Below are 27,869 nucleotides of genomic sequence, written 5' to 3' on the forward strand. Positions count from 1 at the left end.
CTGCAGTGAAGACGAGAGCGAAGGAATTCTACACTATGCAATTCACATCCCCCGTCTGCAGCTGGTAAAGTTCCAACGGAAAAATGCACCTAGTTAGGCCGCACCTACATTTGATCCGATTTTCTCCGATCAGATCAGATCCGACGTCGGCCGACGTCGGAATAGAAAATAAACCCATAGTATTAAATGGGGGTGCCTACATTGGATTCGTTTTCTCCGATCCGATCAGATCAGATCAGATCCGACGTCGGCCGACGTCGAAATAAAAAATAAACCCATAGTATTAAATGGGAGTGCCTACATTGGATCCGTTTTTCTCCGATCCGATCAGATCAGATCAGATCAGATCCGATATCGGCCGACGTCGGGAGTAGCTTCTCCTATTCTCATCGAGAAGTGTTTGGTTTCATTCCGATTGGTGGCAAGTTGAGTTGCAATTTTAGTTGCAAGTTGGTTGCAAGTTGGTTGCAAGATGGTTGCAAGTTGGTTGCAAATTGGTTGCAAGTTGGTTGCAAGTTGGTTGCAAACTGGTTGCAAACTTGTTGCAAACTGGTTGCAAACTGGTTGCAAGTTGGTTGCAAACTGGTTGCAAGTTTGTTGCAAGTTGGGGGTTGCGAGCTAACATGATTAAATATATTCAATGTCATCATCTCAACACATCTTCATCGGAACTTATTGTCGGTGGTCGGTGGTCGGAAGATTACTGAACCAATGTAGGCACCCTCGCCGGAAAACCGGTCTGATCGGATCTGATCTGATCGGAGAAAGACGGATCCAATAGGGCTTTTCATCGACTGTCATTTGTTTCGAGCTTCTGTCATGTGTCACATAATATTGATATATCTACGCCATACGTCTTTGGTTTGTATTGTTTATATACCAATAACGTATGACGTAGATAAATTAATATTATGTGACACATGACAGAAGCTCGAAACAAATGACTGTGAATGAAAAGCCCTATATAGGCACCGCCTGTCGGATCGGATCGGATCTGATCTGATCTGATCTGATCGGAGAAAATCGGATCCAATGTAGGCAATGTAGGTGTGGACTTACTCTACGGAGTAATACGACTATAAAATAAAAATGTATACCATTTTTATTATTATATATTTTTAGTTTTTTTGGGTTATTCTAAACAAAAAAGGTATCTTGTAATTTTTCCCAAAAATTAATAGTGTTCGAGTTATAGGCGATTTAAAATCTGAAAAATGCGAAAATACGCATTTTCGAGGCTTAAAAATTCATATTTCAATTAGTATTTTTGAGGTTACCAGATACTTAAATTGATGATTAAACATTCAGCTTCGATTCTGAAGAGTAACCTTAATTTATACCGTTGTTTTTTAATTGTTAAATATGCGTGTTTATCAGATTTTTTTGCCGGTGCGGCGCGCTCTATTTCAAAAATCTCCTATTTCCTCCGAAAATAATTTTTTCTAGATTTTTTGGGATATTCTAAATAGAATAAGTTTCTTGACATTTTTCTCAAAAGTTAATAGTTTTAAAGTTATAAGCGATTTAAAATCCAAAAAATGACAAAAAAACTCATTTTTGGACTTTAAATCGCTTATAACTTTAAAACTGTTAACTTTTGAGAAAAATGACAAGAAACTTATTTTATTTAGAAAATCCCAAAAAATCTAGAAAAAATAATTTTCGGAGGAAAATAGGAGATTTTTGAAATAGAGCGCGCCACACCGGCAAAAAATCGAATAAACACGCATATTTAACAATTAAAAAACAACGGTATAAATTAAGGTTAGACGCGATCACTCTTCAGAGTCTTGAGGCTCAATGTTTAAACTTCAATTTAAGTATCTGGCAACCTCAAAAATACTAATTTAAATATGAGTATTTAGGCCTCGAAAATGGGTATTTTCGCATTTTTCAGATTTTAAATTGCCTATAACTCGAAAACTATCAATTTTTGAGAACATTTACAAGATACCTTTGTTGTTTAGATGACCCACAAAACTTAAAAATATATGTTCCAGAGCAAAAAACGTGATCTTTTGTATTTGTTTAAAAAAATTGTTTAAACAATTTCTGCCCAAAAATTCCGCCCGGCACCCTTCAGATTTGTTTAAAGGAAATTTTAAAATATTTTTAAATAGGAATCCACAAAGAGACCGAATCGGAAATTTTTTCAGACGGGAGCGGTCTCACTACATGGACTACTGTGAGAGTAAAGAGCAAATATCCTACCGCTCCTATCCACACTGCCGAGTGGAAAAGAACTAAACTCTCGTCTAGCGTAACTACCCGCTATTAGCACTTCTTTGCTCTTTGCTCTTTGCTCGTCCACTCTGAACGTGCACTTTTTGCTCTTTGCTCTTTGCTCGTTGCTCTTTGCTCTTTGCTCTTTGCTCGTCCACTCTGAACGCGGCCTTAGTCCGAAAATGCTTCCTAAGCGTACGTTCAGAGTGGACGAGCAAAGAGCAAAGAGCAAAGCGGAGAAATCAAACTCATACTGGCAAACGGAGGTGCACAGAGTGCTAGCAAAGAGCAAAGCGGCGAAACCAAACAAGTTTGATTTCTTTGGTCCATGTAGTGAGACCGCTCCCGTCTGAAAAAATTTTTGATTCGGTTTCTTTGTCAATTCCTATTCAAAAATGTCCCCTTTAAACAAATCTGAAGAGCACCGGGCGGAATTTTTGGGCAGAAATTGTTTAAACAATTTTATCTACTCTATGTTGTATTATGTGTAAGTTTTTAGTTTGTGAAAACTGTCATTATAGATAGCAGTGCGTGAAGTGTTTAAAGTGAGCGTGAAGTAACAATGTATTTTAAATGGGACTTACTTTTTCGCACTGTTTTTAACACACTTTCATATAATCAAATATCCTTAACTTTGGCGTTGTCATGGTGATGACATAATGAGCAATAAATTACGACAAAAGTTTTTACAGTTTTGTGGTTTGAAAGAAGTTAGAATTTTTAAATGCCAAAGTTCTAAAAATTGTAGAATAGAAATGAATTCCAGTGACGAAGAGTTACAGTTTTTTTATTTGTTTATGGTAGAGTAGATAAAATATTGTATGAAACTGTGCATGAAGTACTTTTTGCGAACTTACGCGATGTATAGCACTCGCTCCGCTGTCGCTCGTGCTCTAAATATCGCGTGCGTTCGCAAAAAGCATACTTCACGAACTGTTTCATAAATAACTATTTTTAAACAAATACAAAAGATCACGTTCTTTTGCTCCGGAACATATATTTTTAGACGAAGTAGTTTTCAATCCTAATAGTAAATTATTAATATTGAAAATATTAAAAATATTACTAAAAGATTTTTAAATTGAAAACTTATTGGTACACGTTCCTGGTGACACCTCCAAGACTTCTACAATTTGCAAGTCAAATGGATGCTGCAGTGAAGACGAGAGGGAAGGAATTCTACACTATGCAATTCACATCCCCCGTCTGCAGAAGTTCCAACGGAAAAATGCACCTAGTTAGGCCGCACCTACATTGGATCCGATTTTCTCCGATCAGATCAGATCCGACGTCGGCCGACGTCGGAATAGAAAATAAACCCATAGTATTAAATGGGGGTGCCTACATCGGATCCGTTTTTCTCCGATCAGATCAGATCAGATCCGACGTCGGAATAAAAAATAAACCCATAGTATTAAATGGGAGTGCCTACATTGGATCCGTTTTTCTCCGATCCGATCAGATCAGATCAGATCCGATATCGGCCGACGTCGGGAGTAGCTTCTCCTATTCTCATCGAGAAGTGTTTGGTTTCATTCCGATTGGGTGCACGTTGAGTTGCAATTTTAGTTGCAAGTTGGTTGCAAGTTGGTTGCAAATTGGTTGCAAGTTGGTTGCAAGATGGTTGCAAGTTGGTTGCAAACTGGTTGCAAGTTGGTTGCAAACTGGTTGCAAGTTGGTTGCAAACTGGTTGCAAACTGGTTGCAAGTTGGTTGCAAGTTGGGGGTTGCAAGCTAACATGTTTAAATATATTCAATGTCATCATCTCAACACTTCATCGCAACTTATTGTCGGTGGTCGGTGGTCGGAAGATTACTGAACCAATGTAGGCACCCTCGCCGGAAAACCGGTCTGATCGGATCTGATCTGATCGGAGAAAGACGGATCCAATAGGGCTTTTCATCGACTGTCATTTGTTTCGAGCTTCTGTCATGTGTCACATAATATTGATATATCTACGCCATACGTGTTTGGTTTGTATACCAATAACGTATGACGTAGATAAATTATTATTATGTGACACATGACAGAAGCTCGAAACAAATGACTGAATGAAAAGCCCTATGTAGGCACCGCCTGTCGGATCGGATCGGATCTGATCTGATCTGATCTGATCGGAGAAAATCGGATCCAATGTAGGTGCGCACTTACTACGGAGTAATACGACTATAAAATAAAAATGTATACCATTTTTATTCAGTTCGCATTTTTATTATTATATATTTTTAGGTTTTTTGGGTTATTCTAAACAAAAAAGGTATCTTGTAATTTTTCCCAAAAATTAATAGTGTTCGAGTTATAGGCGATTTAAAATCTGAAAAATGCGAAAATACGCATTTTCGAGGCTTAAAAATTCATATTTCAATTAGTATTTTTGAGGTTACCAGATACTTAAATTGATGATTAAACATTCAGCTTCGATTCTGAAGAGTGATCGCGTGTAACCTTAATTTATACCGTTGTTTTTTAATTGTTAAATATGCGTGTTTATCAGATTATTTTGCCGGTGCGGCGCGCTCTATTTCAAAAATCTCCTATTTCCTCCGAAAATTATTTTTTCTAGATTTTTTGGGATATTCTAAATAGAATAAGTTTCTTGACATTTTTCTCAAAAGTTAATAGTTTTAAAGTTATAAGTTAATAAAAAACTCATTTTTGGATTTTAAATCGCTTATAACTTTAAAACTGTTAACTTTTGAGAAAAATGTCAAGAAACTTATTTTATTTAGAAAATCCCAAACAATCTAGAAAAAATAATTTTCGGAGGAAAATAGGAGATTTTTGAAATAGAGCGCGCCACACCGGCAAAAAATCGGATAAACACGCATATTTAACAATTAAAAAACAACGGTATAAATTAAGGTTAGACGCGATCACTCTTCAGAGTCTTGAGGCTCAATGTTTAAACTTCAATTTAAGTATCTGGCAACCTCAAAAATACTAATTTAAATATGAGTTTTTAGGCCTCGAAAATGCGTATTTTCGCATTTTTCAGATTTTAAATTGCCTATAACTCGAAAACTATCAATTTTTGAGAACATTTACAAGATACCTTTGTTGTTTAGAATGACCCACAAAACTTAAAAATATATGTTCCAGAGCAAAAAAGGTGATCTTTTGTATTTGTTTAAAAAAAATTGTTTAAACAATTTCTGCCCAAAAATTCCGCCCGGCACCCTTCAGATTTGTTTAAAGGAAATTTTAAAATATTTTTAAATAGGAATCTACAAAGAGACCGAATCGGAAATTTTTTCAGACGGGAGCGGTCTCACTACATGGACTACTGTGAGAGTAAAGAGCAAATATCCTACCGCTCCTATCCATACTGCCGAGTGGAAAAAAACTAAACTCTCGTCTAGCGTAACTACCCGCTATTAGCACTTCTTTGCTCTTTGCTCTTTGCTCGTCCACTCTGAACGTGCACTTTTTGCTCTTTGCTCTTTGCTCGTTGATCTTTGCTCTTTGCTCTTTGCTCTTTGCTCGTCCACTCTGAACGCGGCCTAGGGAGCTAGAGCTCTTTGAAGATGGCGTCTTGTAATTAGTTTTTCTTAAATACCTCCAGAACGCTTCTATTTAGAAAAACAAAAATTGGTACGCGTATTTATCTACAAGATATAAATCTAATCCATCCATTGCAAATTTCTAGTACCGATCATAGGCGTCCGTTTTGGGTAGGGCAACGGTTATTTTATCGCATAACTTTTTTATCTTTAACTTTTATGCATTTCTGACACTGGATTATGAAATTGTGAAGTATTCTAGTTCTATAAGGTACTCTTGTTTTAAATCGGTAGAACACACCGTTTTCTAGAAAAATCGATTTGAAAATTTTTCGCTTTTTAAATTAAAAAAAAAATTAAAAAAAAACTGTTTAGAAAGACGAAAACTGGTACATTTATTTATATTCCAGAGATAAATCGATTTCATTAATTGCGAATTTCTAGTACTGGTCATAGTCGTCCGTTTTGGGTAGGTCAACAGTTAATTTATAGCATAACTTTTTTGTCTTGAATTTTTGAGCATTTTTGACACTGGATTATTAAATTATGAGGTATTCGAGTACTAAAAGTTACTCTTGCTTTATGTTGGTAAAATACTTCGTTTTTTGTTGAAAAGTTCTTTCAATTTTTTTTTCAAATTCCAAAAACGAAAAACTTTCAAATCGATTTTTCTAGAAAACGGTGTGTCCTACCGACTTAAAGCAAGAGTACCTTTTAGTACTAGAATACCTCACAATTTAATAATCCGGTGTCAAAAATGCATAAAAGTTAAGGACAAAAAAGTTATGCGATAAAATACCCGTTGCTCTACCCAAAACGGACGCCTATGACCGGTACTAGAAATTTGCAATGGGTGGAATCGATTCATCTCTGAAAAGTAAATATGCAAACCAATTTTCGTTTTTCTAAATAGAAGTGTTCTGGAGGTATTTAAGAAAAACTAATTTCATGGCGCCATCTTCAAAGAGCTCTAGCTCCCTTAAGAAGCATTTTCGGACTAGGTGAATTGGGTTAAATTGTCTTAAAATTATCTGAGGAATCTCCTGTCTTCGTTTGTCGGTAGAGTTTCTGGACACCCTGTATAGTGTCGCATGTAGAGGGGTTGTGCGCCACTAGCGAGAATTGCCGTTTTCTGGGATCGCCTTGGTCGCATTCTCTCCCAAATGATCTAGTACTTACGACACCAGTAATAAGACAATCCGAGTTCATATCCCAGCCATCCTAATAATTATGTAATTATGGCCGGCAAATGAACTCGGATTGCCCAATCAAACTTAGCATCGTAACCACTACAAGTACATAAACCATGATTGATTAATAACATTGATTTTTTTCGATATAAACTAAGTTTCGATAACTAATAAATCGAAAACTATTAATTTTATCAAAAAAATATAAAACATTTTTTGCTTACAATGAATGTTTTTACCAACATTTGCGGTCAAGATATAATAAAAAATTTCCACCCTCGAGATGGGGTGGCAACCAACTCATGGTAAAAGCGTCTTTCGGCATCATATATATTTTGTTCCTTGGACTATCCACACTACTTATTGTCAAATTTTCAAGCAAATCGGTCCATTCTGTAAAAATTGCGAAGTGAAAAGTTTCAGTTCCTGGACTAATTATACTTGTTCGATCCTAATTTGTATAAAATATTTGAAATTGCCAATATGAATTAAAATAAACAAGTACGTATAATATTTCACGGGTTACGAGTAGTTTTTGGAATCGGTAACCCATAACAACAGAAAATATATATAAAATCAATCAAAATAATGTCAACGAGCAAAATTTTATTTTATTGTGGAATCTACCTTCGCTTAGTGCTGTGGAATGCGCTAAAATAAAGAAACTATTAAAACATATTTTATTACTGTGAATTTCCTACACACTGAAGATAGGATATCACGAAAAGTGCTTAAAACCCTCGTTGGCTTTTTACAGTCCTCCAACGAAGAGAAAGGGTTTAGAGCAAACATTGGTCTACTTCGTCCGGATTTTTTGACACCCGAAGAAAACATCGATCCCTTCGCCTGAATTTGGTACCTACAGCTTGCAGCATCGAGAAGTAAGGTTAGAATATTTGATTCACTTATTTTGATCTTGCTTTGAGAGTATATAATTTATTGGCATATGGTTTTGTTTTAGTTCATATTCTTTCTACTTTATCATACAAAATATTAAATATTTGGCACATTTCTTTAAAAACAAATTATAATTTTTGGATTTATATCTTAAAAAAAACTTACTTCTTTAAGCTAAATAACATATCTAAATATTGAAATAAACGTTATCAGTTATTATTTGTATAATAATCTACAATATTAATCATATTAATTAATACATAATATACAACAACCAGCCTACCATAGCAGCACCCATCGAAGGGAATATCGTTTATTTATAATATAATTAACGCATTTCAAAGCATTTTACTTATAATAAAGACATCCTAAGCATTATTAATATTTGGCCCAACATAGCCGTATCACAATCCTTATACCTAATCCACACCATCAACATTTTTTATTGCTTACTTAGCTGATCCACTTATTTTAACTTGGTACTGCAACTAAGCTAGCAATATTCTTATTAATTAGTATATTCCACAAAACACAGTAAATTTATAACCTTCTCTCAAACCTATTAGCGTAAATTAATTGATAAAAGTGGCTAATGCTGAAGACCTTAAACATTTTGTAGCTCGTCGTGGCACTGTTAAATCCACAGTGACTCGTTTTAACACTTTCCTTGAAAAATGTGTAACTCCTTTATCTGACACAATCCGTCTTAAATTACAAGCGCGTCTTGATGCCTTAAAGGAGTCAGTTGTTGAGTTTGAAAAGGTACAGTGTGACATTGAACGTATTTGTTTATTTGATACAACCTCTAACCTCGGCAATCAAGATGATGAACGAGGAAAGTTTGAAAGCAAATATTATGCCTTAGTAGCGAAAGCAACATTACTTCTCAATCCCGTATCAAAGGAGCAACCACCCATTCATGGATCATCTTCATCCATGTCACCTTCGCCAATGCTCAACTCTCATCGTCTTAATTCATATTTACCATCAATTCCTTTGCCCATATATTCTGGCACATACGAAACTTGGACAAATTTCAAAGAAACCTTTGAGGCACTTATTGAGAACAATCCTACTATTCAAAAAATCGAAAAATTTTATTATCTTAAATCCAGTCTAAAGGGGGAAGCCGCTCAAATTATTGGAGCACTCTCCGCAACCGAAGCAAATTATGAAACGGCTTAGCATCTATTGTGCGACCGTTATGAAAACAAAAGAGCAATTTTTCATGCTCACGTCAAATCCATCTTCGAGCTAAGTCCTACTAAAGATGAGTCGTCTCGTTCCTTGATAAAACTTTTAGACACTTTCGTCAACCATTTCAAATCCTTGGAAAACTTAGGGGAACGCGTTTTCGAGTGGAGTACCATTCTAATATATCTTTTAACATCCAAAATTGACATCAATTCTCGAAAAGAATGGGAAAGAGTATCAGCAGGAAAGCAATCTCCCGATGTGAAACACTTCCTACAATTTTTGTCGGAAAGGTGTAAAATTTTAGAATCTGTTGAACAAAAATGCGACCAATGGGCATAATGTCAAGTCATCTGACAAATCTTCAACCCTTACCGCATTAGCTCAAGTGCCATCAAGGTGCAGTTTATGCTCAGATAACCATTTTATCTACTCTTGTTCTAAGTTTCATGCCATGCCGATACCGGACCGATTTGCAAAAGCAAAGGAGCTTCATCTGTCCACCAATTGCTTAAGGTCCGGACATAAAACTTTGGATTGTAAATCTAGCTACACTTGTAAGGCTTGTCAAAACAAACACCATAGCCTTTTACATAGAACTCAACCCGAGTCGCAAAATCATAATAAAAACCATATATCTACCATATCTTATCTTCCCCAATCTCATCAAAATAATCCTAGCACTTCTAGACAACCAGAGACATCCTGTAACTTATATTCATTTAATCAAAATCCTAATTCGTTCATACTGTTAGCTACTGCTGTAGTAAAAACATTTGACAAAAAACGGCAACCCACACTGGCCAGGGCCATCTTAGATAGTGGAAGCCAATCCAATTTTATTACTCAAGAACTATTTGAGAAACTAAATCTTCCATATGAACATGTTAACCTACCTATAACAGGTATAAATCACGTTACAACTTCACTTACCAAACGTGTAAAATTAGAAGTAAAATCTTTAAACGGAGATTTCACTTTCAAAATGCCTGCTCTCGTAATTAATCAAATAACCGATCTTACACCACAGCATTCAATCAACCCTTCTTATATTAATATACCCAATAATATCACATTAGCTGACCCTCAGTTCTATAATCCTTCTGAAGTACACCTACTCATTGGTGCAGGCTTATTCTTTAATCTCATGGGTTCTGGACAAATAAAGGGTAATAAAGGTCAACCATTTTTACAACAAACGAAATTGGGGTGGGTAGTTAGTGGCCCAATTCCTTCACAAACTTATTGCTACCATTCTGGTCCCAGTTCTTGTTTTCTTTTATCAGCCGATCCTCTTCAGGCCAGTATCGAAAAATTCTGGAAAATTGAAGAGAAATATATTACGATTCCTTCTAAATACACTAAGGAAGAAGAAGAATGTGAAGTCCATTTTCAATGTACCACAATTAGCGACGACACTGGACGTTTTCAAGTGAGTCTTCCTCTTAAACCTCAAATTGCACAACTAGGCAAATCTTATGACATAGCTTTTAAACGATTTCTATCAATCGAAAGGAAGCTTCAGAAAAATCGTATTCTAAAACAAGCCTATTGCGAATTTATGTCACAGTACATCGAGCTTGGACACATGTCTAAAATTTCGGATCTCGAACCTGATTCTTCTCCTTCGTATTATTTGCCTCACCATGCTGTCGAAAAAAATGATAGAAGAGAAAACTCGTATCGTTTTTAATGCCTCATGTCCCACTTCTACCGACATATCACTAAATCATACACTCAAGGTGGGCCCTGTTGTTCAAAGCGATCTTTTTTCCATATTGCTACGATTCAGATAGCACAACTTCGTATTTACCGGTGACATTGCCAAAATGTATAGACAAGTACTGGTCGAACCAGCACAGCGTAACCTTCAACGCGTGATAATATGGCGAAATGATCCTTCCCAGGAAATTATCATCTATCAGTTAAACACCGTGACATACGGCTTGGCAAGCTCATCATATTTAGCTACTAGATGCTTAAAGGAAATTTCTATACATTCTTCGGCTACATTTCCTGAAGAAAGTCGTAAGCTCAACCTAGATACGTATGTCGATGATGTGGTCACAGGTGCTTCAACTAAACAAGGCTTGATTTCTCTTCGTCGAGACTTAACTTCAATATTAAGTTCCTATGGCTTCAATCTAAGACAATTTTCATCAAACAGTACGGCCCTGCTATCAGATATAAATGTAGACGATCACAAAGAAGAATATATAATAACAGATTCACCAAACAGTAAAACTCTTGGCATATCGTGGAATTCTTTAACTGACTCATGTATCTACAATACAAGGATAACAGCAAATCCATCCATTATTACAAAAAGGACAATCCTATCAACCATAGCTTCTATTTTTGATCCTCTAGGTTGCCTTGGGCCCATGATCGTTCAAGCAAAGGTTCTAATGCAAAAATTATGGATTCAGCGACTTAACTGGGATGATCCTATTCCTGTCGAACTCTATAAGATCTGGAAATCGTTTATAGACAACTTTACTCTCGTTAATTCTTTTAATATACCTCGTCAAGTCACCACGAAAGATCCCATTTACATTGAGCTACATGGCTTTTCCGATAGTTCAATAAATGCATATGGAGCTTGCATATATGTACGATCTATTGATATACACGGTCGTATACTTAGCAATTTACTGTGCGCTAAATCACGTGTTGCTCCGTTAAAGGCTATTTCACTACCTAGACTTGAATTGTGTGGAGCACTTACTCTTGCTCGCCTAACTAAAAACGTAATCGAATCTTTAAAACTTACTTTCTCAAAAATTTATTTCTATACCGACTCCACAATTGTTCTATGCTGGTTGGGTCTTGAACCTCGCACTTTAAAAACATTCGTATGCAATCGTGTATCCGAAATCCAGCAATTGACAAAAATAGATGAGTGGCATCATATACCCTCCAATTTAAATCCTGCCGACATAATATCTAGAGAAGCTAGTCCGTCCGAATTGCATGAATGTGATTTATGGTGGCATGGACCTTCATTTTTGTTGCAATCTCAGGATACTTGGCCCTCAAACAATCACATATCGAACTTCACAGCTCATACTCCTGATCCCGATTTAATGGAACTTAATCCAAAATCTATTGTTCTATCATCTCAAGTATCTCCTTCAATCTTAATATCTTCACTAGTTAATAGATATTCTAGTTATACTAAACTTCGGAACGTTCTGGCTTATTGTTTTCGATTTATCCACAACGCTAAGACTTCAAGGGAATTCCGGATAATTGGAGATCTCACCTTAACGGAGATGGTCCAAAGCACAAATTATCTTGTTAGACACGTTCAGAGAGAAAGCTTTCCTGAGGATATTCACCAATTAAAGTCTCATGGTAAAGTCAAACTTTCCAGCAAATTAAACTCTCTGAACGTATTCCTTGACGACCTAAACATAATGAGGGTGGTAGGTCGCTTAAGACATGCTTCTATCCAATTCTCAGCAAAACATCCGGTTTTACTTCCACATAAGCATCCTCTTTTAAAAACAAATGCCATCCGAGATTTTTCTCAAGAAAATAAAATAACATGGCATTTCATTCCTGCCAGATCTCCACACTTTGGGGGGCTATGGGAGAGTGCCATAAAATCAATAAAAACTCACTTGTACCGTATTATAAACAATGCCAATCCTTTATTCTATGAGGAATTGTATACTCTTTTAGTACAGATTGAAGGTGTATTAAATTCTCGACCCCTGCTTCCTATGAGCAACGATCCCAATGATATAGAAGTGCTGACTCCGGGCCATTTTCTCATTGGTCATCCGCTTAACATGGTTCCTGCTATAGACTATGAGGATTTTCCGATCAACCGGCTCACCCGATTTGAGCTCTTGCAGCGCATGATGCAGCACTTTTGGTCGAGGTGGAAAAATGAATACTATACTTTGCAGCAACGAGAAAAGTGGAGATATACAAAAGACACGGCCAAATTACAAGGACAGATGGTGCTCCTGAAGGATGATGGTCTTCCTCCGTATCAATGGTCCCGTGGACGTATAAGTGCTCTCCATCCAGGCAAAGACGGACTTGTGAGCGTCTCTACCCCAAATGGAACTATCAAACGCAGCATTACTAAACTGTGCCCGTTACCTGTTGAACAATAAACATTCGTTTTCTATTTTTTAGTGTAACCGAAACAACTAATTTTAAATTTTCTTTCATGTATGTAGTATTTAGGTATGTATATAAGTATTGTATAACAAGTCATTGTAATTCTGCAAGCCACAGCCTAAGCGAGCCGGTTTTTAAGTAATTAGTCACTACCTTTCTTTATTGAAGTGTATCCTTAGATAACTTCAAGGGCGGCGGTATGTTCGATCCTAATTTGTATAAAATATTTTAAATTGCCAATATTAATTAAAATAAACAAGTACGTATAATATTTCACGGGTGACGAGTAGTTTTTGGAATCGGTAACCCATAACAACAGTCAGCAAATATATATAAAATCAATCAAAATAATTTCAACGAGCAAAATTTTATTTTATTGTGGAATCTACCTTCGCTTAGTGCTGTGGAATGCGCTAAAATAAAGAAACTATTAAAACATATTTTATTACTGTGAATTTCCTACACACTGAAGATAGGACATCACGAAAAGTGCTAAAAACCCTCGTTGGCTTTTTACAGTCCTCCAACGAAGAGAAAGGGTTTAGAGCAAACAATACTTTTGGAGCTCTATAACTTCTGAACGGCTGAACTGATGTTGATCACTAAACATGAGTTTAAAACGTATTGACAAGTAGTATCTGATGCATCCAAGATCAAGTATGATAACTGAACGTATTACAGGAATTATTGAGCTTGAAAAACGGTTTTTCCCAAAAGAAATAGATTTGATCATACTTATGAAGCCTATAACTAAAAAATTCGAATTTTCCCAGATATGAGATATACACCGTTAGACGCCTCGTGAGTCCTCCTACAAACGCTCAGTTATTGGCTCAATTCGTGGGTTGAAATTTTGAGTAATTGTCGAAAAACCAAAATTTTCAAAGTTTAATTTTTCAGTTTTTCGGCTATGGTGAGCAGTGTGTATGTCTCAGGTTGATCGCTTAAGCACCATTTGAAAGCTTAACTCAATCCTATTGATTTGGTGTATTTGCGGTTTTCCTGTCTCTCCTTGAACCTAAGATATATACGCCCAAAAAATATGCTATTTTGTATCTACCTAGTCCTCTAGCTGGCTTACAGGTAGTCAGAAGTCAAAAATTAGACCGGTTCTGAATCGGCCCTCACACCCTCTTGAAACACAGAAAAAAAAATTCAGATCGGTGTAACTTTTCCACACACATACATACATACACACAAACATTTTCCCTTTTTTAAATAAAAATTGAGTCATAATTCTGAGCTCGATAACTTTTGAATGGTATAACCGATTTTCAAAATTAAACATGCATTGGAAAGGTAATGATCTGTGCTATCAGAAACCGCAAAGGTCAGGCTTAAGTTTTTGAAATTTTTGGGAGTTTTGGGGACGAGAACGAAAAACAGACTCTAAATGGGAAGGGCCGTAAAATTCACACCCTTGGACCAAAATGGAGATGTAACATATGGATGGACGAGTCTTTTCCTATACTTTAAGATGGGATTTGGCCCAATTTCCAATTCAGTCAGGTTTAGAAAATCGAAAATTTCGTGTATATATAGTGTCGCTTGTAAGGGTGTTGTGCGCCACTGGTGAGAACTGCCGTTCTCTGTGGATGACCAATCTTTTCATGACACCCTGTATAATACTTAGTTTAGTATTTGTGTTATGGTTAGGATACTTTATTTTTGTTATTTGTAAAAATGGGGACATCCCGTAATAAATAAATAAATATAATGGCCGACAATCGCAAAGAAGTAAAATGTTCGTCACCTTCGACAGTGTTACCAGTTTTAACCTTTAAAAGATCTAAAAATTTAATGAAAATTACTTACGTTAAACAGGTGGATGGGGGATGCAATCTTAATAGCTTGGTGTTAAATAAACGAATATTTTCTCTACCGGCAATCTACTAGCTTCCAAAAAGGTACCTTTCCTTGCCGATAGAGTATCTTCTCTACCGGCAATCTACTAGCTTAGAAAAAGGTCTCTTTCCTTGCCGATAGAGTATGTTCTCTATCGGCAATCTACTAGCTTCCAAAAAGGTCTCTTTCCTTGCCGAGTAAAACCACACCGTTTTAGTGCTTTTTTACCTTTTGTGACAAGTCTATTACACTTAAATTTACTTTCGGCGTTATTTGTTAATTCTTTACCGCACTTACATACCATTTTGTCTCGTATCACACCATGCTCAACCATAAAACTCATCACTTCACCTTCTTTTAATGACAAAGCGTGGCTTTGTGTAAATAGCAAATCACACCCAAAACACGCCATTATAAATTTTTATGATGCAATGCCAACTTACGAACAAACCAACAAGAAATGGTTTTAAAATGCGTAATGCGTCGATCTTGCAATATACCAATTTCTCACAAAAAGTTGCCAAATTTAGGGATTTGCATAAATATTCCAAATCAATGGTACGCTTAAATGGACAAGAATCCATGTTTTCATGTGAAATTATCTTTTGTCATCCACATGGCAACATGGTTTCGGTTGTGATCGGTGAACCTTCGGAAATTAGTGACAGTACATAACCACGAAATACATAAAATTTGTTTCCAACCGTTAAAAGTGTGATCTGGGAATCCCACAGAAATTATTTATTACAAATATAATCATAAATCACTATAATATTAATAAACCTAATCTAATCTAACGTAACGAAACCTAACCAGAACTAACCTGACCCTTGTAATAAAGCAGTCATTTTGTGTTAAAAATGGTTAAGACTAAGTAAAATGGCATATTTAAAAATTGAAAAAATTTAACAAATTAAAGAGTCTCAAATGCAGAATTCACCTCTCAATAAAATTAAAATGGTAAATAGTTATTTAAATCTGAGACTCTTCGTGTTGAAAGTTCTTTCTGGTACATCCTTAATCTGCGGCTTTTACAATTTATAAGACCGCAGACGACGAATATAGAAAACAAAAAGGACTCCTTGGGAGGGATTATGCAACCCTCTGAATCGAAAACAAGCAACACCATCTGTTTACTTTTCTATCTTTACTCAGATTTGATTACTAGAAAGTTCCTGTCCTGTCCTTTTCCTAGACGAATGAAAACGGAATGTGATTGCAAGGAGTCCTTTTTGTTTTCTATATTCGTCGTCTGCGGTCTTATAAATTGTAAAGTCGCAGATTAAGGATGTACCAGAAAGAACTTTCAACACGAAGAGTCTCAGATTTAAATAACTATTTACCATTTTAATTTTATTGAGTGGTGAATTCTGCATTTGAAACTCTTCAATTCGTTAAGAGATGTCGCTGTATCGCGTCCCAATGGGAAATTCAATGATTTTTGAAGTTACCCTTAAATTGATGGTTGAGCTATTTTTCGAATCAGAGGAGTGCATGCTAGCGCTGTTGAGGAAGCCTGAAATGGTGGAAACAGATGTCCAGCGATTATGCAACCCTCTGAATCAAAAACAAGCAAATTCATCTATTTACTTGAAAAATTTTAATTTTCATAAGAAAACATATTTTATATAACTATGGCAACACTGTTAGGATTCCCCTTCTTGAGTTTATGAAACGGTTGTCATTCCTGTCGTTTCTTGTTGTTTCATGGTAAATAATGTCGGAAATTGGCGGTGGTTTTTAAAAATAAGACATATTTTAAATGGCAATTACATGAAAAATAACGCTCGCCCCCAATAAAAACTATTGTACAATTATCAGTAAGTGAAACAGAATTCATTGGTATAAATTTTATATCCGTAAACCGTCTACCCATAAACGGAACTAGAACCGCAGTTTATTTTTCAAACTTTGAATCTTTGATTTGGTATGGGGCAATTTTTTATGGTGGAAGCAATGAACTTGAAAACATTTTTATGTCAGAAACGAGCGCTCAGAATTATTTAAAAAAAAATGAGATTTGGAGCATATTGTAGAGGAATCTTCAAAACTAACAATATGTTAACAGTACCTCCAATATACAGGGTGAGTGGGGAGGAATGTGCCAAACTTCAAGACTGTATAATATATGTAAAAATAATCAAAAATAACTCATATGTTGTTATTCGATTTTCATTTGTTTCCGAGATATGGGGTGTTAAAATTTTTCTTACAAACTGACGATTTATTTATGGCTCTAAAACCGGTTGAGGTGTGGAAATGAAATTTGGTGGGTCTTAACACATAGTTGTTGCGCATGTTTTGACATATAATTAAGAATTTTATATTTACCATTGGCGCGCATACGGATAATAGTCTGTAATTTTTAAAGATAAAAATGGTACGCCACTGAAATATTTTAAATTAAAAATCTTTCTTGAATTCCTCGTTCAATTTTTGACAAAAAATCTATCTTCCCTTTTTTCATGCAGCGCTTCGTTTTCATGCAAAAAATAAAACATCTTAACGCTTACAAAGTTTTCGACGAAGTTTCTGTATGAATGTGTAGAAACTTATTCCGAATACGTTGTAAGCGTTAAGATATTTTATTTTTTGCATGAAAACGAAGCATCGTATGAACAAACATGAAGATAGATTGTTTGTCAGAAATTGAACAGGGAATTCAAAAATAGTTTTTAATTTGAAATATCTCAGTGGCGTACTATTTTTTTTTTCTTTAAAAAATTTCAGACTATTACTCGTACGCGCGTCAATGGTGAATATAGAATTCTTAATTGTGTGTCAAAACATGCGCAATAACTATGTCTTAAAACCCACCAAATTTCGTTTGCACACCTCAACCGATTATGGTTATTACGAAACGATATGAGTTATTTTTGATTATTTTTACGTATATTATACAGTCTTGAAGTTTGGCACATTCCTTTTCACAAATAAACATTTATTTGAAATGAATCTATCTACACACAGTTATAACAATAGGGAGATTAAGTATATCTACCCTATTCACAGATTGACTGTGGCAGAAAAAGGTGCCAAATATTCTTGCATGAGATTCTTCAATAAATTGCCCCATGACATTAGAGTGATGACAAATTTAACTCGGTATAAAAAGATAGCTGTACATAGAATAATATTGCAGAAAAGAACCATATAAGGTAATATATTTTATGAATTCAAATATGTAACAGGATTTCGATAATTTTTTTACATGTATTTTGCTCTGCATATTTGTGTATGTCTTTGTGTATATAGCCACTTCGCAAGAACATAGGCTTAAGTCAAAAAAGACGATTTTAGAGGAGAGGCATTTTAAAATTTTATAGATATGATTATGGGTATAACTCCGATTAAGTTGTTACTTTACAGCGATTACCTATACAATTTTGTTAGAAATATATCTGAATACAAACTGTGATAAGTAGGTAAATTTATGAAGTGTTGGTTAAATTTGATCATTTTGTTACCCGTATTAGATTTGAGTCTTTCTTCCTGAGAAAGATTTACTTCGACTTTATTAAAACTCTTACCTAACTACAAAATGGGTCATTGTTTTAGAGAGAATTTTCACAAAAACTAATCGTAAATATAAGAACGGTGGTCCTTGACGAGAAGTAAACACACAAATTGCTTCACAATCTGCGGCGTAACTAACTTCAGCCTGTATTTATACGAAAATGTTAAGTAGTTAACTACTTTCGCGCCAAACGAATATAGACACTTGGTGCCATCTCTTAGCGCTCTTATTATTAACGTAATAGGTCCTTATTCACGCGATAGATACGTTTATTTTTAGTAAATCTGCATTAATAACTCCATTTCGTCAAATTTTGACTTAAACCTACGTTCTTGCGAAGCGGCGATATGTACAATTTTGGAAATAAAGATTACTATTACTACTACTGCCCTTTCTTTCGATAACTTGCCACCTAGACAACGTTCATTTTTAAATTTGAGGGTCTTATTTGGCGTTAGTTTAACCTGGGAACACTCACGTTCTCTTCTATCACGTAAACAGTCACGTGTTAGATTTTATCCAACAATACGAATTTAAAGCAAATTTTTATTTTATAATATTTTTATTTACTTATGTTAAAAATATCTATTTCTAACAATTTTAAAGCTAATTGATTCTTACCAAAGCCATAAATTCCACAAGAAAGTATAAACAAATTTGAGAAAAACAAACAATTTTTGTTAAATACCTACTCATTACTACAATCTTGCTTGAGGCACTTACGAATGGAAAGTTATGTTGCAAAATTTTTCATCAAGTTATCACGGAAAAGGATAAAATGTTAGATTTTTTCTAAGCGCGACTGCTCCCGGGTTAAAAAAGTCCCAGCTTGTTGGCATTGAAAACATTGTCGTCACTGTAATTTTGTCTTAGTGTAGGCCATGAATTCAACCATTTATTTGGAAACACTCTTTACTTCACCGCAAATTTTTCCACTAGTAATTTTTTCATGCCTGGACTTAAAACAGCTCAACCACCCACTTGATGCTTTAAAATTTTCATTACCACCTAGCACCTGCAAAAACTGTGTTGCTTTTTTTTAAGCAGTGTTCCACTTATTGGAACATTCGCAGCCCTGTTTACGGAAAACCACTTGACTAGTGATGTAACCAATAAAAAACGGTACCGTTTTAAAAAAAAAACCGTTTTTTATTGCAAAAAAACGAAGCCTTCGTTTTTTTTGTTTTTTTTTTCGTTTTTTTTTATTTTGATTTTTTAAGTGGGTACAGTTTATTTAATGACAAAAACATATAATAAATATAATATTCTGTATAATTTTATAACAAAATAAGTATTATTTCGTTTCATAATTAATTTCGTATAAATCCTTTAAATAAAAAGACCATGGGTATAAACAAAATAAGAAGAGTTTATTCGTTAACTTGCAAAATCAAAGCAAAAATAAGTAATAAAAATTTATCAAATAAAAAAAACAACGTCTTAATGATTGAAAAGGTTCAATTAATTAACCGAATCCCTTAAATGAACACTGATCCGTCCCGTCGCTATCTGCATTTTCTTCAGACTCTGAAGCTTCCTCTTCATCACTTTCAAAGACAGACTCCGACTGATCTGAATTGGATATTATCATTGGTTCCGGTTCAGATTCTAATGCAGGATTGACTGTGAAGCTAGGGCCAGCAATTGATTCTGAACTGGATGATTCACTTGGCTGTAGTTCAGCCATTAATTTTAAATTATGAGCCACATACACGATTTTTGACGCTCGAGTATTGGTCAGCCTGTTTCTCTTGTTGGCGTGAATTCCCGAATATGAAGAAAAGGATCTTTCACATGCTGCTGATGTCGCTGGCAACTCTAGAAAACGAATCGCCACTTGGAGAGTGCGGTATTTGAGCAAAGACCACTCCACCAGACAATAGGGCTGATAGCTGCAATTGTGTCCTCATTCCATAGAAAAGCCTTTTTGAATAGTCCTTCTTTGCAATAAAATTGACAACGTCAGCTAAGACGGCTGCTTCATCGACATCTGGCATCTTCTGTGCTACCTTGTTTATGACTTCTGTCACATCAGTCTACATTAAATAAAAAATTAATATAAATATAAATAAAACCCACTATAACCTAAAAAAATTTACCATCTCATCTGAGCTAAGTTCGCAGCCACGATATTTTGGATCCAAAAGGTTAGCTACAAAATGAACACTATAAATAGCAAACTTCTTCCGATTTTCAAAAATTGCCCTTGTATCTGCTTCCTCTTTGGATAACAATGGACTTTTAGTGACATTTTCTAATGAGGTGTTAACCATTTTTTTAAATAAATGCAGACATTTTGAAATCGTTGGTGTGTCACCTTCTACAGAGGTAATTGTGTTAGCAATTGGTTCCAGAAGCATAATGTATCCTTGTACCCGGTCCCAAAATATATCGCTTAGAGCATTTTTTTTAAAGATGGGTGTTTGCTTACTGCCTTTTCAACATCTTCATTGATAGCCATCCTTTTTATTATTTGTTTGTTAGCAAGCAATGATTGTAGACAAAGAACTAATGATCCCCATCTGATAGGCACTGGGAGTTTAAGACTGCAACTTATTTTTAATTCGTTTTGTTTTTCCTTTACCCACGCAGATAATATGTGGCTTTGTCGGATGGCCTTTGTAAGGGCAACAGCCTCGGCAGTAAACGATTTCAGACTTGTTAAATTTTTGAGATCGGTAAATATTAAATTAAGAGAATGAGCAAAGCATCCATAGGTAAAAATGTTATTATCAAAATCATTTTCAATCAAGGCCCAAGCAGCTTTCATGTTTGCTGCATTGTCTGTGACTATACCAAATACCTTTCGGGGACCGATTTCACGTATTACTGCACCAAGGGTTTTTGCCATATATTCTGCAGTATGAGGTGCAGTGTCTGTGGGCATAATTTTAAAAAGGAATGGCTTTGGAGTTGTTATAACAAAGTTTAGGACAGCCTCGTTCCTAATATTGGACCATCCATCCACCATTAGTCCAACAGAATGTGCTCCAGCTTAAAGTAAAGAGATAATTATTTTTAACCTACTAGCATAATATAGATTTACTTATATTAAAGTCGGGCCGTTCTAAAATTACTGAAATATATACGACGGACGGTGTGGTACAACACTGTACCGCATCTGGTTGCTGTTCAAGGTCTTTCCTGTTAAACTTCGTCCGTAGTACGTTGTTCAGTGGTAATTTTACAGCGGCTCGCCTATATATTGTCAGTGTTTTAATAAATATAATAACAGTAAATTAAATATTTTTTTAAAAATTCCAAAATTCCCCAAATTACATTAGTTTTAATGAACTAATACGGTTCCAACCGTAGTCGATGCCAAATTACATCATTTTGTACAACACTCCTTGGTAATGATGCAGTGGCATCGAAACCGGTTGGAACCGTATTAGATTATTATTAAAACTAATGTAATTTGTGGATTTTCTAAAAAATATTTAATTTATTGTTATTACGCAGAATTACACAGAGTAAGGGCCGAAACAATAAATTTTAATAAATATGGTAAAACTTAAATCTTACCAATGTTTTCCGAAACCATAGCCTTTACACGTAGGTGCTCACTGTCTAATAGTGGGCCTGATACAAGGTGTCGGGTTGGTATCTGATAAGCAGGTCTGAGAAATTTAAACAACTTCTGCCACTGTATATTTTCTACTAAAGCCAGTGGTGCTTGACTTAAATAGGTAGCCCGGCTAAGCAGTTCATCGGCTTTTACTTTTTGTTCAGGTGTCATTTTATCCATGAATGCGGACACCTCTTTAGACTGTGATTTCGGTTTTTCTGTAAATAAAATTCCCAAATGTATTAAATTTAAAAATAAGTCTGTAAAGTAAGGTTATCTTTAGGAATTTCTACTAAATAAAGAAGAGGGAAATTTGGAAATATTTTTAGAGCTTTGGTACATACCTTTAACTTTTTCCTCCCTTTTTTCATGTATTGTTTGTAATAGTCCAATGTTTCGTTGTTTTCTCTCCGTCACTCCATACTTTATTTTAACTTCCTCTGGACATTTTAGGCATTTTTTAATATGTTCCAACAAACGTGTCCCATTTTTTGATAGTTGAAGTGTACAAAAAGTACACTCTACTTGAGGAGTTTTTTTTTCTGTGTTTTTAGCATTTTAAACAGGGAACTTACTTTGCAACTTTTCCTTCCCCGTGATTCCCGCGAAGAACAAGAACTCGAATTCGAAGACATTATAAACATTCAGTTTTTGTCACTAATGTCACTACAGTAGGTAACAAATAATTTATTATCATAAAACACAGAAAATATAATTAACAATAATTAATTTATTTAAACACACTTAAATAAGCACTAAACACAAATATTTCCGGCACAAGGCAAGTAAATCACAAAATAACAACAGAACGCCTGCAAAAGTTAATCGGTAATTCCCCGGTTTTCTCAGCGCCAACGAATACGAGCGTCCTGCTAAATTTCGGTGATTCCCCAAAAACAACGACGTAAAAAAATAATAGATAAAGGCAGTAAGGGTTTAATGTTTCAATATTTTTTAAAAAGGAACGTCAAACACTGAGTTTCTAGATGTTTTGGATATAATATTGAAATATTGGGTGATTTTTAGGCTTACAAACAACTCCTAATATTGATATTGTTAATATTACGTTGAGAAACTAATAAAAAACAATTAAAAACAAAAAAACACGTTATTTATTGTTTTTTTTTTTCGTTTTTTTTTAGAATTAAAAAAAACACGTTTTTTTACATCACTACTTGACCATTGCAGTATTGAGTTCCTTATTAGTTGCAACATGTATCTAGTTTTTTCGATTTACCAGAAAAAGACGAACATGCTTCGAACATCTTGTCTTTATTCTTCAGCATGGTAGCTAGAGTGGAATTTGAAATTCCTTTTTCACAGCAAACTTCTGCTTTCTTCTTACAGTTCTCAACATCTTTAAGGATGTTATTTTTTTCTAAAAAGCAACTGCCTTTCTTTTAGAAGTCATACTGTGTAATATGTGTAACATAATCAGGAAACAAACAATAAACATTTATGTTGTTCTGAAGCTATTTCCTTGTGGCATTTTTATAATTACGTATTTTTTTATGGGAAATAAGCCACAATTTTACTAAAAAATGAATTTATTAACGTTTCGAAGCCCAAATCGGGTTTTGTTGTCAAAATACAAAATACTATTATATTATATTATATTATACAATAGTATTTTGTATTTTGACAACAAAACCCGATTTGAGCTTCGAAACGTTAATAAATTCATTTTTTAGTAAAATTGTGGCTTATTTCCCATAAAAAAATACGTAATAAACATCTATGACGAAAAACAACTGTGAAATGTGGTTCTTCACCACTGAAATGTTTCGATGCATCTTACATAGTTTATTAGGTGCGGATGGTCGATCTCGACAATGACACTTCGCCATCGTAAATTGTCATTTTCCTGCAATATTCAATATTGGTCGATAGATAAACAGGAAGGAGTTTATTACAGGCGGTGGAGTTTATCACACATCACTGGCCTCGATAAGCACACAGGTTTTTGGACATTTCTGTATACAGGCAGTTAGGGTATTTATTTATAGCCATCGCCCTGCCAAAAACAGGTAAAGAAACATGTTCTTCGATTTCATTTTTCCTCGTTATAGCCAAATTTGCCTCGTTGTAGAGGTGTTACAACTGGTGTACATACTGCGTTTTTGCGTACAGGTAAAGGTCTGAAATTTTTTAAAGAAAAAGAAATAGTATGCCACAGATATTTCAAATTAAAAATCGTTTTTGAATTCCTGGTTCAGTTTGTGACAAAAATCAACCTTCCCTGTTTTTCATATGATGCTTCATTTTCATGCAAAAAATAAAACATCTTAACATTTACAAAGTATTCGAAATAAGTTTCTATACATTAATATACTGCATTTTTGTATACGGCTTTTCATCGATTGTCATTTGTTTCGAGCTTCTGTCATGTGTCACATAATATTAATATATCTACGTCATACGTCTTTGGTTTGTATTATTGTAGATACCAATATCGTATGTCGTAGATATATTAATATTATGTGACACATGACAGAAGCTCGAAACAAATGACTGTGAATGAAAAGCCCTATTAGGCTATCATGGAAGAGTTACCTGAAAATTTTTTAGATTGCCTCAAACATAGATATATATTACACTAGATTGCGCCCTGCCATCTTAAAATGGGTGACGATTGCGACAGAGATAAATGAGCCTATTTGGTCGGCAGTCTCTTTCTAATTAAAGGGGAGTATCGACGACGTCACTATCCTACTGTATCGAGTATTATTTAAATGTTATGACAGTTCGAGCGGGTGGTGACGAGAAATGGTCTTTGGTTCAGAACGTGGATGATCTGGGTTCGAATCCCATACTAATTTTTACTTTTTTTATTTTTAATTTAATCAATATTGCGTTTATTAGATATTATTTGCGTGCCGAAAACGGTAACATAATTTTCATGCTCATGTGTCAACGTAATTGGTGCAACCTTACTTTTGCGACTGACGTGACAGTTCTTTATAGTTAAATTTTATATTTATATATGTTTTATTTTATATCTTATTTATATTTTATAGTTAAATTTTATATTTCATATTTAATTAATAACAACTTGTCAAAAATATTACCTAATTTGGAATGGTCTATTCCTTAGAACATCAAGTTCTATTCTATAACTGGTGCACAAGGTCAAATATTTCGGTCCCAACAAAATCAATGGAAACGACAGTCAGATTCGCTTTTGTGTGGCTATATATTCTGTGACATAACTAACTAAAATCTCCAGGGGCGGAACGCTGCTTGGGTATAAAGGGGTGGTGGGTAGTGGGTTCGTTAACGAGATAGTGTACCAAAATTTGGGAATAAGTAGATCATAAAAAAACTAAGTAAAATCTCCAGGTGCGGACAAGGGTAAATACACAAAATTTTTGAGTTATGCTCGTCATCGAGAATATGTCCGTAACTTGCACAATTGATTCATTGTAGAATCAACATCCAAAAGGGCGGACAACTAGGTGGGGTCAGCTAGCTTTGTTAAAAACGGTGTCACAATATTTTCATAAAAAATGTAGAGAAAAAACTAAAATTTCTTATATGTTTAAAAAAAATTTTATAACATTGATTTATGCAAATAATTATAATTATTGTTCTCGAAATTATTGCGGACATATTCTTGACGACGATCATCACCAAAAGTTTTCATATTGACCCCTGCCCGCCACCCCTTTGTTCCCCCACGCACCATTACGTCCCTAGAGATTTTGCTAAGTTACGTCATGATATACTTATTCCCAAATTTTGGTGCACTATCCCGATCACGAACGTCACAAAAACCTCTTATAATTTATATATTCACCCCTGCCCCTACCCCTTTGTCCCCAAAAGCAGCGTTTCGCCCCTGGGTATTTTACTTAGTTACGTCATGAACTAGTTATTCCCAAATTTTGGTGCACTATCTCTATCAGGAACGTCACAAAAACCCCTTATAATTTTTATATTCACCCCCTGCCCCCACCCCTTTGTCGGCCACGCAGCGTTCCGCCTCTTGAGATTTTAATTAGTTACGTCATGACCTACTTATTCCCAAATTATGGTGCACTATCTCGATTATGAGCGTCAGAAAAAAAATAATAAAAACCGCGACTTTGACCCCTTATAACTACCCTCGTCCCCCACTCTGGTTTCCGGCTCTGGAGATTTTACTTAGTTATGTCATGATCTACGTATTCCCAAATTTTGGTGCACTATCTCGATCATGAACGTCACAAAAAACTCCTTATAATTTTTATATTCACCCCTGTCCCCACCCCTTTGTCGGCCACGCAGCGTTCCGCCCCTGGAGATTTTAATTCGTTACGTCATGGCCTACTTATTCCCAAATTTTGGTGCAGTATCTCGATCATGAGCGTCACAAAAAAATAATAAAAACCGCGACTTTAACCCCTTATAACTACCCTCGTCCCCCAATCTGGTTTCCGGCTCTTAGGATTTTACTTAGTTATGTCATGGTCTACTTATTCCCAAATTATGGTGCACTATGTCGATCAGGAACGTCACAAAAAACCCAATTATAATTTTTATATTCACCCCTTCCCCCACCCCTTTGTCGGCCACGCAGCGTTCCGCCCCTGGAGATTTTAATTAGTTACGTCATGACCTACTTATTCCCAAATTTTGGTGCACTATCTCTAACAAGAGCGTCACAAAAAAAATAATAAAGACCGCGACTTTGACCCCTTATATCTACCCTCGGCCCCCATTCTGGTTTCCGGTCGTTGGGGAAAGTAATGTACACAACTATTAGTTCAACATATCCCCATATACCCCAGACTGTGGGTGAAAAATAGGTCGATTTCAGGATATAATTCAGGAATTTTTGAAACCTATCAGGTGTTGTAAAGGAATAACTTCTACTAAAATGTGACCAAAAATATTGTGAGCTTTTTTTATTCCGATTTGCTTTTGTTAAATTTGCAATTTTTAAAGATTTTTAATTTTGCAGCTTAGGATATTGATTTTGGAGAAAAACTTTTTAATAGAAAGTTGTAGTAAATTAAAAAACCTACAATTTGAGCTATGGTAAGTTTAATTTCGTTTAGTGGTTATTGCAAAACAGCCTGCGAAAGGTCCAAAATGGTCGTTTTTTACAATTGCATTATTTATTGTACAAATAATTTTTTTTATTTTTTAAAGCTTTAAAATGAAGATCTTTCAATTCCAAACATAAAAAAAAAAGTTGTAAAGCCAGATTAACGAATTTGTTGCTTAGATATTATAAATTGTTTATCCCAAGAGGTCAAATGTCCAAGGCTATAACATTTTGATAAAAAATCGTAGAGAGTTGGTGAAACATCCAATCTCCTTCTAAAGAGTTATATTTTCATATTCGGATGTAAATAAATGCGTAAAACATTTTTAAACCTCTATTTTTGGGTTTGAAAATAAGGGGGCAAATTTCGTTATAAACATTTAGAGCTGAAGCGGCCCTGTACATCCTATGAGTTTTTAACTTACAGATTATTGTTGCTGAAGACGAAATAAAGATTTATAAAAAAATAAAAAATTTCTACGACCAACTGAAGCCGAGATAATTTTTGGATTGGAAAATAAGGGGGCAAATTTCGTTATAAACATTAGAGCTGAAGCGGCCCTGTACATTCTATGAGTTTTTAACTTACAGATTATTGTTTCTGAAGACGACAGGAAGATTTATAAAAAAAAAATAAAAATTTTCTACAACCAACTGAAGCCGAGATAATTGTTTTTTTTTCTTAAATCGTAGTGCCTTTATTTATAACAATTAAGAAATTACCTTACAGTCATTGACTAAAGAAAGACTTATGTTATCTTAAAATAAA

The 27,869-nt window shown here is 34.9% G+C and overlaps 2 protein-coding genes across 6 annotated transcripts in view; one reads left to right on the forward strand and one right to left on the reverse strand.

Annotated features, from left to right (window-relative positions):
- Positions 1-27,869, forward strand: part of LOC114339121 (transmembrane protein 209) — a 120,543-nt gene that overhangs the window by 24,650 nt on the left and 68,024 nt on the right. The window contains exon 2 of one of the 5 annotated variants that reach the window (XM_050648453.1): positions 7,671-13,514. The exons of the other annotated variants lie outside the window; for them this stretch is intronic. Coding sequence (XP_050504410.1) covers positions 10,834-13,134 — 2,301 coding nt within the window. The 5' untranslated portion in view covers positions 7,671-10,833 and the 3' untranslated portion in view covers positions 13,135-13,514. Of the gene's footprint in view, positions 1-7,670; positions 13,515-27,869 lie in introns of those variants that run through there. 5 annotated transcript variants of the gene reach the window in all.
- LOC114337913 (uncharacterized) lies at positions 20,557-22,900 on the reverse strand. The gene is made up of 2 exons (XM_028288492.2): positions 22,029-22,900; positions 20,557-21,497 (listed from the first exon to the last, which is right to left on the reverse strand). The coding sequence occupies exons 1-2, from the start codon at positions 22,249-22,251 to the stop codon at positions 20,899-20,901; spliced, it is 822 nt and encodes a 273-aa protein (XP_028144293.2). The 5' UTR covers positions 22,252-22,900; the 3' UTR covers positions 20,557-20,898.

This window comes from Diabrotica virgifera, chromosome 4 (assembly GCF_917563875.1).
Source record: "Diabrotica virgifera virgifera chromosome 4, PGI_DIABVI_V3a".
Classification (NCBI taxonomy): domain Eukaryota; kingdom Metazoa; phylum Arthropoda; class Insecta; order Coleoptera; family Chrysomelidae; genus Diabrotica; species Diabrotica virgifera.